The sequence below is a fragment of the Somniosus microcephalus genome, chromosome 22, assembly GCF_052327205.1.
Source record: "Somniosus microcephalus isolate GS21.2 chromosome 22, FLI_Smic_1.0, whole genome shotgun sequence".
NCBI lineage: Eukaryota > Metazoa > Chordata > Chondrichthyes > Squaliformes > Somniosidae > Somniosus > Somniosus microcephalus.
Genome location: NC_141008.1, coordinates 62,307,130 through 62,320,045, shown reverse-complemented (window position 1 = coordinate 62,320,045; position 12,916 = coordinate 62,307,130). Strand labels below are relative to the sequence as shown.

Sequence of the window (12,916 nt, the reverse complement as noted above, 5' to 3'; positions counted from 1 at the left end):
AGTCTGAATATTATCCAAACCATGATATTAACAATTTATCTTCAGGGAAGCATCCTCAACCCTACCATCTTCGGCTGCTTCATCAATGACCTCCCCTCCAGTATAAGATCAGGAGTGGGGCTGTTCACTAACAGTTCCAGTTTTCAGCTCCATTCACGTGAAGCAGCACGTGCCAGCCTGCAGCAGGACCTGGATAACCTAGTCATTAACGGGCACTTATGTGGCGTGCTTGCAACCTGCCGCTTGTCAGACTTGAACTAACAAGTGACCAGTTACACTTGCACCACATAAGTGCCAGTAAATGACCATCTTGAACAAGAGAAAGTCCAGCCATCTCCCCTTGATCTTCAACGGCATCACCATTGCTGAATCACCCACCATCAACATCCTGGGTGTCACCAACTGACCAGAAGCTGAAGTGGACCAGCGATATCAACACCATGGCTACAAGGCCTAGACAGAGATTGGGTACTCTGCAACGAGTGGCTCAACTCCTGACCCCTCAAAGACTTGCCACCATCTGAAAGGTTCAAGTCATGAGTGTGATGGAATGCTCATCACTCACCTGGATGGGTACAACTGCAGCAACACTCAGCAGTTTGGCGCCATACAGGACAGTTCGCTTGATTAGTGCCCCTGCCAGCCTATGTATTAGCGACGCACTGGGGGGAATTTTAACCCCAAAAAACGGGCAGCTTTGGATCAGGTGAGAGGTTAAAGTGTTAAAAATCTGAATCCCAACCCAACCCGCCCACTTCCGGTTTTAACGGAGGCGGGCAACCAACCCACTGCCAGGAGCTGGGTTGACAATTTAAATATTATAATGAGGCTCCATGCCTCATGGTGATCCACTATTTCAAATTTAATTCTGGCCGACCAGGTTTCCCGGGCCTTGAGAAACCCGGTGGCTAAAGGAAGGCGAGGACTACTGGATCCAGGAGGTAAGTGCCTTTCCAGCATACCTGCTTCACCAACACCTTGTGCCATGGGATATTAAAATGTATTGTGACCCATGCGTAGGATTGTGTGTCCAATTGACCACAAGGAGAAGTTGTTGCAAAATTGCACCAAGCAATGACTAGCTACTTCCACACAGTGAGGGAAAGCCAATATAGGTTATTCCTTTTTATTTTCTGGTGGTTGGCTACAGATTGGTATCGACAGAGAAATGGATAGCCTTGATGGAGTAGTATTGCTAGGCTAACGAGGGGAAGTGGAGAAAAAAAATAATCACAGGGGAGAGGAAAGCTGCATTTAATTGTAGTCATCTGCAGCCAGAATTGGTGAATGATAATTTCTCCATTGAGTTATAGTGAACATTAACATAAGAAATAGGAGCAGGAGTAGGCCATGCTGTCCCTCGAGCTTGCTCTGCCATTCAGTAAAATCATGGCTGAACTTTTACATCAACTCCACTTTCCCGCCCTGTCCCCTTATCCCTTGATTCCCTTAGTACCCAAAAATCTATCGATCTCTGTCTTGTATATACTCATCGACTAACCATTCACAGCCCTCTGTGAAGATAATTCCAAAGATTCAAAACCCCCTAAGTGAAGAAATTTCTCCTCATCTCTGTCCTAAATGGCTGAATCTTTATCCTGAGACTATGACCCCTAGTTCTAGACTCTCCAGCCACGGGAAACAGCTGTCTGGACTCTGTTGTATCCTTTGTATATCATATTTTAAAATATTTTTTTAATTGGTATGGTTGGAAAGGTGCTAAGAGTTTTTCTATAACTGACCACTAGGGAGTGCATAACACTTCACTGAAGCCTCTCAACCTTGCATTTGGCACCACCACCCGTCAGTCCCAGATAGGCCCCAGTCATCCATTTCTCCCTTTACTACGACGATAGCAAAATACTGCAGATGCTGGAAATCCGAAATAACAACAGACAATGCTGGAAAAACTCAGCAGGCCAGGCAACATCCGTGGAGAGAAATTAGAGTGACGTTTCGGGTCTAACCCTTTTTCAAACGGGAAAGGAAATGAAATAGATCAAAGGCAGGGCTGGGAGAGAACAAAAGAAGTAAAAGAGACATTAAGAGGTATTCAAAACCAGACGAGATGGTAATAGGACAGTGGAGACAAAAGACGGCAAGATTAGGTGTGAAGTGTACTGGCAGGATGGGAGACAGCTGCCGTGTGGGAGAGAGAAAAAAAAGGAAAGGGGGGGGAGGGAAGATCCCTTTACTGTTGCTTTTTGTCACTGAAGAAGGTCCTAGCTTGCCCTGCTCAATCCTCCCAACCCTGGCATCCTCATTTGCTCCCTTCCACTTCCCCACTTATTCCTTTCTAACACTTGCTCACTCCCTTCCCTTCCAGGCCCCAGGAACACCACCATCTGGGGAAGCCCTGGAATACAGCCCAACAAAAGTCTCAACAATTCTGCATAATATTGCAATGAATAAAGGCTTTTGCTGCTTCTGGAAGCAGAATGATGAACAGGGGGGTAGAAGGATTTCCCTCCCTTGAAGGAAAAGACGTGGGACAGGGCAGCCAGTAAATGTAGGACACAACTGATAGTACAGTGGTTTCAAACCTACCCTGAATAGTAAATGAGGGTCCTGGGAGGAAATTGTAGTGGGTTAGTGGCAGATTCACATTGGTGTTCTCACTACTGTAGCAAAATACTGTGCATGCAGATGACTACAATTAAATGCAGCTTTCCAGTTCTGACGAAGAGTCCCCGACTCGAAACGTTGACTCTCTCTCTCCTCGATGCTGCCTGACCTGCTGAGTGCTTCCAGCATTTTCTGTTGTTATTTCTCACTGTACTAATCTGCAAAAGGGAGGGAAATGTAAGCCCTAGTGATTTTTTTTAACCTTTGTGCTCAGCAAGGTAAGGGATGTTAATCCTGGAGAATAGAATACTTACCATTTCAGGCACCCAGTGCCAACATTAAGCATTTCCAGGTCAAGCTAGATGTGAAGTTTTCTCTATTAAGTCTGAACAATGTGCCTTAACCATAACCTCAGGAGAGCATTCTGTTGAGCCAGTATGGCATTTTCTCTGTTCCCCCTTAGGTTGTCCAAGTTACTTTGCCAATTAATGCTGAATTAATCACAATAGGCCTATGCCAAATAGGAACTAGACTGCCCAAACTCATTTAAGATAGGAACCTTACAGTCAGCAGACAGAGGAAGCTTTCATCTCATCAGTCTGGACTGGATTTGAACACAGCTCCCAGAATTGAAAGCCAGTCTCCAACCTGCTGTACCATCCAGTTCCCAGGAAAACAATAATATTTAATGTATAAGTATCTGGGAATAATGGAAATTACTGTTTCTTTGTCGCTTGACAAATCAATTGAAATGACACCAGCTTTTTTCCAGATACGATTTAACATATAACACAGAAGCAGGGACTTTTAAAGTTCTCTTTCTGGAATCAACAGGGATGGTAAAGCCTTTGTTACCTATGAAGTGCGCAAATGTCCTAATAATAAGTCTGTGATTATGGAGGATGGACATGGTGTCTTGACATCTGGACCCAGAACTGGTTCTTCTGCACTCACAGTAACATCACTCGAATACTTTGGATTGAACCAAACCATTGTAACTGGAGTGAGGGTAAGCACTTTCCTATTTTGTTATGTAGTGAATTATAATGCGAAGTGTGAAAGGTCATTTTAAACCAGTATCATGACAGATTATTAATTCTTGCATTGAAATTAGACATGGATTTACCAAGAGGTAGTTTGTTGGAGCCCAAAAACGCAAAGTGATAATGTGCACAGTATGATCCTGATCTCGACTGTGCTGTAATGTGGATGCACAAAGTGGAGATCAGATGCCTCCTAACACGGAGGAGTAGAAGAATCAGAGAAAGAGTTAACCCTGAGGTTGTCACCTTAGCATCAAAATTCAAGACAATTGAGTACTTAGAATACTGATGATGTTTTACATACCAGTTCCTCTACTTCTGCAAACTTCTATTGTTGAACTAGTTGTGTGATTCTCTACATGTACTCTACATTCCTAGTGACTTATTACAAAGAAACATTGCTGGAAGCCTAGGAGCAAGATACTTGTATTTACTCTTGGGGACATGTAGAAGACCTGCTCCCATGGGGAGAAAATAATAGATAGCTTACATGAAAATAAACATGTATACATATTCAAAATTCATTAAAAATTGAAGAAAATGTTACAAGGATCTGCTCCCAGCACAGAACCTTGAGTAACTAGAATGCAGATCAGAGATAGGACTTTATTACTATAGAGCTAATTCAGCAAGCCTTGGTACCTATTGGGCTCTGTTCTGGGAGTACAGCCACAAATCTTACCATCAAAATTCAAGACAGTTGCGTATTTAGAACACAGATGATGTTTTACTTATCAGTCCTTCTACTTCTGCAAACCTCTAGTGTTGAACCAGTAGTGTGATTTTCTACATGTACACTAAATAATGAATAAAAACCTATAACATTATTATAGGCATAGCTGTCACATTTGAGGCATAGTATGGCTGAATTCTACTTCCTGCACACAGCCATCTTGCTTTCCTCCAAAATTCAAGGTTTGCAAATATTGCATATGCAGGCATATTTGTATAACGTCATGAACAATTAGCATGTCTGCCTAGCAATAAACAGCAGGGCTCCAGATTTCAGAGAAAAGCAGAATGTCCATTATGTGTGGCCCATTTCAGCTGACATGTTTGGTGTACTTTATTGGTGTGAATCTATCTAAGCCAAGGAATTCTGAACTCGAGGTTTCAGTGCATCTCACAACATATTGTGGGCATTGTATTGTCTCATCTGTCAAGACTGGAGTTATTTATACTCTGTAGATCTCAAAGGACACAGAGCAGCCAAATCAAAATGTGATTCATCTGCTCGGGGTTTGCAAACTTTTTGCTCCTCTTTTCCACAATTTCCTCTCACCAATTTTCTCCCTTTGCCTTCTCTTGTAAACACGTCAATACCTCTCGGGAGTACAGTCCATGGGTGGCACTCACCTTCCAATATCTTGTCTATTTAGTAATTGTTTGTGTGAGAGTGAGATGGACAGTTAGGTCTGGATTTTCTCAGCCCCGAGGAGGCGGGCACGGCGGTGGGACTGCGATAAAGTAGCAGAAAGTGGGGGCGGATGGCAAACTCGCCCCCATCCCGCCTCTGTGCCTTTTTGCCAGGAGGCGGGAAGATGTTGTGAGCCTGTGATTCAGGCACTATGATTCCCTTCTTTGAGAAGGAAATATCCTTATTGACTTCTCATAATCGGCTCTTGACTAATCTAGCTAGTTCTTATTGCTCTCTCAACTTGGGCGTTAGCTAGTAGGGCGTCAGCTAGTAGGGCGTCTTGAAGATTTCTCCCTTCCTTACAGTCCATTCCTTTTGAGGGGAAGGAACAACCTCTGACCCCTCACTCAAATTCAGTTCACTGTTCCGGTGTTCCAATTCTGCCCCGCCTGGGGTCCTCTGTTTCTTCTATCATTCCTGATGTTACCCCGCCTGGGGTCTCCTCTACATTGCTTCGGATCTTCTCTTTCGGTGTGCTCAATTAATTTGTTAGTGCTGGTTAGTTGTAGGCATGAGTATACAATTGCCTTATGCATCAAAGTCTTTCTCCACACGTTACATATATCAAATACACTATCTTTACAAGTTGGATAACTACCAGAGCGTGTGAAATAATACGAACGTACGGGTGTGCTGATGTATTAAGCCCAATAGCCTACCGGTGTGAGTTGTCCCCTATACTGTCAATTTCAATATCTATTCTCGAGTTGTCTTGCTCCAAAACATAAAAATGCTTTAGCGAGGAGTTCAGTCGCATCACGAGCTCACTGAAGCCCTCAGACAACAGGGGAATGTCGTATCCAAATTGTGCCACATAATTGTGCAGCTCGTACATAAGTATCTCATTTACTGTCAGTTTCACTTGAGCATAGGTTTCGATATTATGTAAAACGTGTTGATTGATGGGACAGGTCCTGTTAGACCTGTAAAGCATAGTAGTTGCAGTAGTAGTGACACAGGAGGCACCACCAAAACCACCTCATACTGGATTCGTACTGGTTTTTCCCACGCTCTGTTACCTACAAAACACAATTATTACAGTCACAGTTAAATTCAGTCTTACAATCATTTCAAGCAACATTACAGTTTAATATCTAATCAACAAATCATGGACTTAAAAGATTCTCCAGATTTCTCTTTTACTCATATCCATCTTGTGGATAATTCTTACTAAACATAATTTCTCCTTAGCCCTCAATTGTCCCAATCCAGATTCCATGTAACTCTCCACTTCAACTTCAATTTCAATCTCTCTAACAGGTACCAGTGTGTTTAACTCTATTCTGATTGTTTCATTAATTAGATAGTTTCTCGATGGAGTGTGTGTCAATGCTTTAAAGGTTGTCTCGCTCTCCTGAGTTACATTAACCATTTCATGTCTTGCTGTTGTCAAGTAACTGAGCAGACTGAGACCCGTTCTTCAGTACAAATTCACCACGCATTTCCGGATGGTAATTGCTTCATACGTAACAAAACACATTTGCACACTCATATCGGCATCTCAATATCGTGCCACATGTGCCATCTGATACAAGCCTTTCTCGAGCTTTCAGGTGATCTTATCAAAAGATTGTCTGGAGGTCTTTGTTCATCTTCCACCGCATGGTTCTAGTGTCTTGGGTAGTGGCCAGGCTATCAAATTCAGTTTTCTTTAAAAGTTCATTAGAGGCAGGGACATGAATGTCTCCAAGAGAAAGCTATCAATTTACTATTCTTAACTACACTTTCCTGACTTTCACTAAAAAGTTTGGAAAATTCTCAATTGGTGGTGTAATTCTCCTGTTTCTATCTCACACCCTCAATCACTTCCTCTCTCCATTTTACACATCCTATTAATTACCATTCATATCTCATTCATGAGCCCTGGAGGAACTTTACTGTCCAGTACAATATTTAAGATTGAAAACATAGATCAAACATTCTCACTTGGTCCAAGTTATTAACACTTTTTTATTATCATTATTTTAGAGGATCTTTTATTTTCCCAAAAGTAACCCAATATATAGTGCCTGAGTCCATTTTGTTATTACAAAATTATCCCAAAATCCAAACAGCAGTACTGTTGAACTGACGGGTTTTGTCAATGTTCAATTTCATTTCTATCAATTTATCCCCCATTTTCAATTTCAGAAACAAGTGATTCCCAGGCTAGGTGGCTTACACAGTGTTTTAACATTAGGGACAGAAGTGCTGTAATTAGTTTACAAGGTAACTTCCATATAACAAAAGAAAGAAGAGACTCCATTTGGACTCTACTTGGAGCCCAAGGGGTTAATTTATCAAATCATAATTTTTCTTCTGTCACTGTGGGGAAATATTAACTTAAAATTAAGAAACTTATATTTAATAATGTCCAATATCTTTAAATTTCATACTAAAGTTGTTGCCTGGTGAACTTAAACAGCTGTCAGTGGAAAGGGTTAACTCCTTTGCAGGGTTTTAAGAAGGTGGAGCAAAACATTGTCAGGCGCACGCAATTGCGTCACTTCACGTAAATTTTTTAAAAACTTTCCCGATCGAAAAAGACAGTGGTATTTTCACACTTTAACTAAACACGAACAGAACAGATAAAACAATACAAAATAGTACATGCTTGCAGAAAACAGTAAATTACGTATTATTTCTAATTGTCCTTTCTTCAGATGCCTTTCCAAAATACTGTAAAAACTGGAGAAAAATTAGTTTTTCACATTTAAACAAATCAAATCAAACTGTTTTGGAAAATTTCACCATAGCAACCGCGACGCCAAGGTTAAACCTTAGACTGAAACTTAATCTTTTGTTAAACAAACTTTTTGTTCTTCTTAGTTTTTACACACCAGCTTAACTTAAATTGTAATCGTTTTTTTTTCCAATTCTGGGGGCACAATCTAATTCGCACATTCTTAAGTTCCAAAATCCAAGACGAGACAAAAGTTTTAAACACTTTTAACAGAAGTGGGTGGAGCTAAAACATACATAACAGAATCTTTCTTTTAAAGACAGACTTTTCAGACAAGAAATACTGTAACTTCTTAAACATTCATAATCAGGAAAACTTGACACACACTTTCATACAAACTGAAATTCCAGCATTTTTAAGGTTCATTTCACTCAGCAAATCTTGTGTTTTATTTGTCTCGGCACAGACGTTAATAACTTCCATGTTGGTAAAGCTTTAAATTTCTCTTTTGTTTCTCTTTTTAAATCGGTGTCTCAGCAGCTTTTCCTGGCTTTCCAAATCCCTGTTTTTTCCCTTTGCTGAGTTTTCAGATTGGTTAGCCTGCAAATTAGATCTTTTTCCTTCTTTATCTCTCCCTCGCTCTCCTGCACTTTATGCTTTATCTCCTTTGGGCTATCTATCAACTGTTCCCGGTGATATGCCAACGCCATTGTATTTCTGGTTTTACCTTTCAACAAGCTCTTTACTGCTCCCTTCTTTCAGAGAGAATAAAACACTATACTCAGTCTAAGCAACGATCACGTGCGTTTGACCGGTCCCTCCGGTCACCCCGACCGGAACCTTACAACTCCTAACTTTGTGATCCCACTTCTGACACCACTGTAAGATTAGGATCACAGGTTCACACAGATTACCCAACAGGGCTTTAGAAGTTGTAAGGCTTTTATTAAAGAGCTACAGTTTTAAAGCATAATCAGATATTACATATTGTTTAAGCTGAGTATAATAGACATACAACCCGTGACAGTAGAGAGTGATCTACGACTCCCGAATTGGAATGCCACGACCGGACGGACGGGAAGGCAGTACAATGGTCTCGAATCGGGTGGATTCCTGCAGTCTGCTGCAGCGGTCACTTCCGTTGGGTCATCTCTCAAGCTGTTGGAGGTGTTAGGCCGTCAGCCACCTCAGAGGCTAAACTTGACCAAGGTGTTAGGCCGTAGCCACCTCGGGGAAGCCTTCGCCCCTGACTGCCTGATTTCCCCTCTCGGTCGTCTATATTTATAGTGATTTCGGTGGGCTGGTAATCACCTGGTGTCAATCATTTGATCCCCATCCTATTGTCCAATTGTGAAGCGGGAAGGCATCCCTCGCCGTCCCTTTCTGCATGACTGACGAGGCCTCCCTCATCTTTCTGAGGAATGTTTTGTTATGTTTCTTTAAGGACATTTTATGACTTTTCGGCTCCATTTTTGTCTATTAACCCCCACCCTGTGTTCTGCATTTTACGATTCCCTTATCACTTCTACTTGTCTTTTAATGCTTGATATTCGACCTTGCTGGCATTTCTGCTCTCTGTTCCCGGCTGCCTGTTGTCAGTCTCTGTTCTAAGAATTAAAACCCATCTTTGAATCTAACAGCTATTTCTTACAATGTGCTGCTTCAGGTCCCGTCCCCTGGAGGCGGGAAAGGGATTAAATCCTTTTAACTGTCTGTTAACAGGTAGTTAACAGGCAGAAAAAAGGATTAGTGCCATTTTACCTTCACAGGTGAAGGCTTCTCAACCTCCGAGAACCCCGCCGGGTTGGAGGAGACGTGAAGGAGGTCTTCGGGGGTTGGAGGCAAGATGTAGAGGTGAGTGATGGGTGCGTGTGGCGTGGTAAGTATGTAAGATGAGTGATAAGTGTTAAAAAATGTTCACTTACCTTGTTTTCTTCCTACAACCTTCATCCACCCTGGATCAGGAGACCCGACATCCTCCTTGTCGATTTCCGACCCAACAGCCATCTGAAATCGACAAAGTTGAAAGATTTGATGAGTCCTGAACACAAGGACTCATCAAACTACAGAGAATGTCAGTGTTTGACAGCTTCACAGATCTGTCAAATGCTGACATTTCTTCTTTCAAGAAGTCTTGGCAGATAGCACGTCAGACGTTGACGTGTTCCGTCAGTGACTTCCTCCCTAATTGGCCTGCTGAGCCCGCAGGGCGGGCTTAACAAGGTCAATCAGGAAAATCCCTCTGGTTGGTCAGACGATGATGGAGGTGGGACATGGACACGACAAGCAGCAGTCCCGCCTCCAACTCATCTCCATTGAGAAAATCCAGCCCTTAGTGTCAGTAGGTTATTTGAATGTTGGGGTATCACAACCAAGTGATCCCGCCATCATCAGATGCCTATACTTCTAGTAGGAGTTTTTTTTGTCATTCATTCACAGGATGTGGGCGTCGCTGGCAAGGCCAGCATTTATTGCCCATCCCTAATTGCCCTTGAGAAGGTGGTGGTGAGCCGCTGCCTTGAACTACTACGGTCCTTGTGGTGAAGGTACTCCCGCAGTGCTGTTAGATAGGGAGTTCCAGGAGTCTGACCCAGCGACGATGAAGGAACGGCGATATATTTCCAAGTCAGGCTGGTGTGTGACTTGGAGGTGGTGGTACTCCCATGCGCCTGCTGCCCTTGTCCTTCTGGGTGGTAGAGGTCCTAGATTTGGGAGGTGCTGTCAAAGAAGCCTTGGCAAGTTGCTGCAGTGCATCTTGTAGATGGTACGCACTGCAGCCATGGTGCACCAGTGGTGGAGGGAGTGTAGGTTTTAGGTGGTGGATGGGGTGCCAATCAAGTGGGCTGTTTTGTCCTGGATGGTGTCGAGCTTCTTGAGTGTTGTTGGAGCTGCACTCATCCAGGCAAGTGGAGAGTATTCCATCACACTCCCGACTTGTGCCTTGTAGATGGTGGAAAGGCTTTGGGAAGTCAGGGGGTGAGTCACTCGCCGCAGAATACCCAGCCTCTGACCTGCTCTTGTAGCCACAGTATTTATGTGGCTGGTTCAGTTAAGTTTCTGGTTAATGTTGACCCCCAGGATGGTTGGGGATTCGACGATGGTAATGCCATTGAATGTCAAGGGGAGGTGGTTAGGCTCTCTCTTGTTGGAGATGGTCATTGCCTGGCACTTGTTTGGTGCGAATGTTATTTGCCACTTATCAGCCCAAGCCTGGATTTTGTCCAGGGCATGGACTGCTTTATTATCTGAGGAGTTGCGAATGGAACTGAATACTGTGCAATCATCAGCGAACATCCCCACTTCTGACCTGTACCAGATAGCAATTGGAAGCAGGAAATCTGGCCAATTTCCCATCCTTTCATTCAGATTGAGAACAGCTAATCCAGCACTGACTGGGGATCAGACTTGGGACTTTCTGCTCTTTTTGATTTAGCTACTTAATGGGAACCAGCTGAGCCATTGGGGGGCCCCTCACACTTGGATTTTGAATCTGACTTTATGCAACTCCATGCATAAATTTATTGAAAAAATTCATCGTATAACAAGCATTAATGATTTATTGCCAAATCTAGTATCTCTGAATAGCTGAAAGATTATTGCAGGAGTAGACAGATCCTCCAGCAAAAGCAGGAAGAATTGGCAATGGTAATTGTTTATGGGTCTTCTACAATTGTTAATGAAAATTGTTAATGTATCATAACAAATAAACTATCCTTTAACTCTTCTGGTATTCTCTACACGCCTATCAAAAATACGCAGCTTGAAAGTGGTGAAAATTTGCTGTACTTGTTTTTAATGGTCATTAATCTAGGCTAACAGTAGTCTTAAGTTCTTACTAACATGCAGTCAACATAGATATTAATTGCTGTATTGATATTAGGTGGCTCCTGTGGCATACCTTGGTATTGTCACCAGTCCGATGTTATATATAGCCAAGAATGAAGAACTGGCTGCCCTTCCTCTTGGAATGACATTGACTTTTACGGTTAACTTTTATGACCTCAGTGGAAACCAGTTCCATGCACACAACACAGAATTGTACTTAGCTCTTAACAGGTGAGTAATTCATTTGAATATATGCACTGATAATATTATCTGGAAGGAAAGGTGATACAAAATTGCTTTAAAGCTTTATCTAAGCACATAATGTATTCTTGTTACATTAGGGAAATCTGGTGCCAGTTAGAGGGTGGTCATATTGTTAAAGACCTTTCAAGAATGAGTAATTAACATTCTTCTTCGTTCCACATTCTCCATACATCTCCTGAAGAACATGTGCTCAACATACAGAAAAAACTCCACATCATCTGTGCCAGTGTCAATTTATATGGGCTTGTGCCCAAAGGAAATGACACCATGATAATGCAAGGTTTAGATCATTTAAGTATTCTATTGGCATGCCTGGAGCTCAGCACATGATGCACAGGGAGCCCCATAGTCGGGTGGGATGCTGTAATGTTGAGCACAGCAGCAATGGAAGAGTAGCTTTCCATTTATACGTGTCAGTGCATTGGGCAGCAAGCATTGCATTATTGGCTCCATAACCTGCCGTTCCCTCTCCTTTATAAAGGCAGTTGTGATTCCATAACATAACTTGGTACTTTCCCATTTTGAAATGATACAGATGTGCAGTTTCAATTTTTTTTTCATGAAAAACTATTTATTGTTGACCTTGATTTCAACTTGCAGAATCAGTGAGTTGTGAATCAATCTTATTTTGTTTGGAATTCTGACTCTATGTTCCTTGGGACTCAACTAGAATTGCTCCCTAGCATTGCATTCATCATTATTGTCTCATCAATCAGAATCGGAATATTGGTTTCATTGTATACATGCTTGTAGAGCTCTGGATCATTATGTAAAACATATAGGCCTAGAAATTGGGTTGGTAGCGCCGGCGCTGAGCGCCTAAAGAGACCTAGAATTGGGGCAAAGCCCTATGTTGGGGCGGACGCTATGAGGATAGCGCCAACTCAGATATTCACACACAATCACACAGAAACCCCACAGTGCAGATCGAGGCCATTTCAGCCCATCGAGCCTGCACCGACACATATCCCACCCGATCCCTGTAAGCCCTACACCAACACATATCCCACCCTATCCCCGTAACCCCACGTATTTAATCCCCCTAACACTAAGGGTCAATTTATCATAGCCAATCAACCTAACTCACACATCTTTGGACTGTGGGAGGAAACCGGAGCACCCGGAGGAAACCCACGCAAA

The 12,916-nt window shown here is 42.6% G+C and overlaps 1 protein-coding gene across 1 annotated transcript in view; it reads left to right on the top strand.

Annotated features, from left to right (window-relative positions):
• LOC147102459 (nuclear pore membrane glycoprotein 210-like) overlaps positions 1-12,916 on the top strand; it is a 132,189-nt gene that overhangs the window by 85,957 nt on the left and 33,316 nt on the right. The window contains exons 29-30 of the mRNA XM_085964935.1: positions 3,400-3,574; positions 11,568-11,743. Of these exons, the coding sequence (XP_085821061.1) occupies positions 3,400-3,574; positions 11,568-11,743 (351 nt within the window). The remainder of the gene's footprint in view (positions 1-3,399; positions 3,575-11,567; positions 11,744-12,916) is intronic.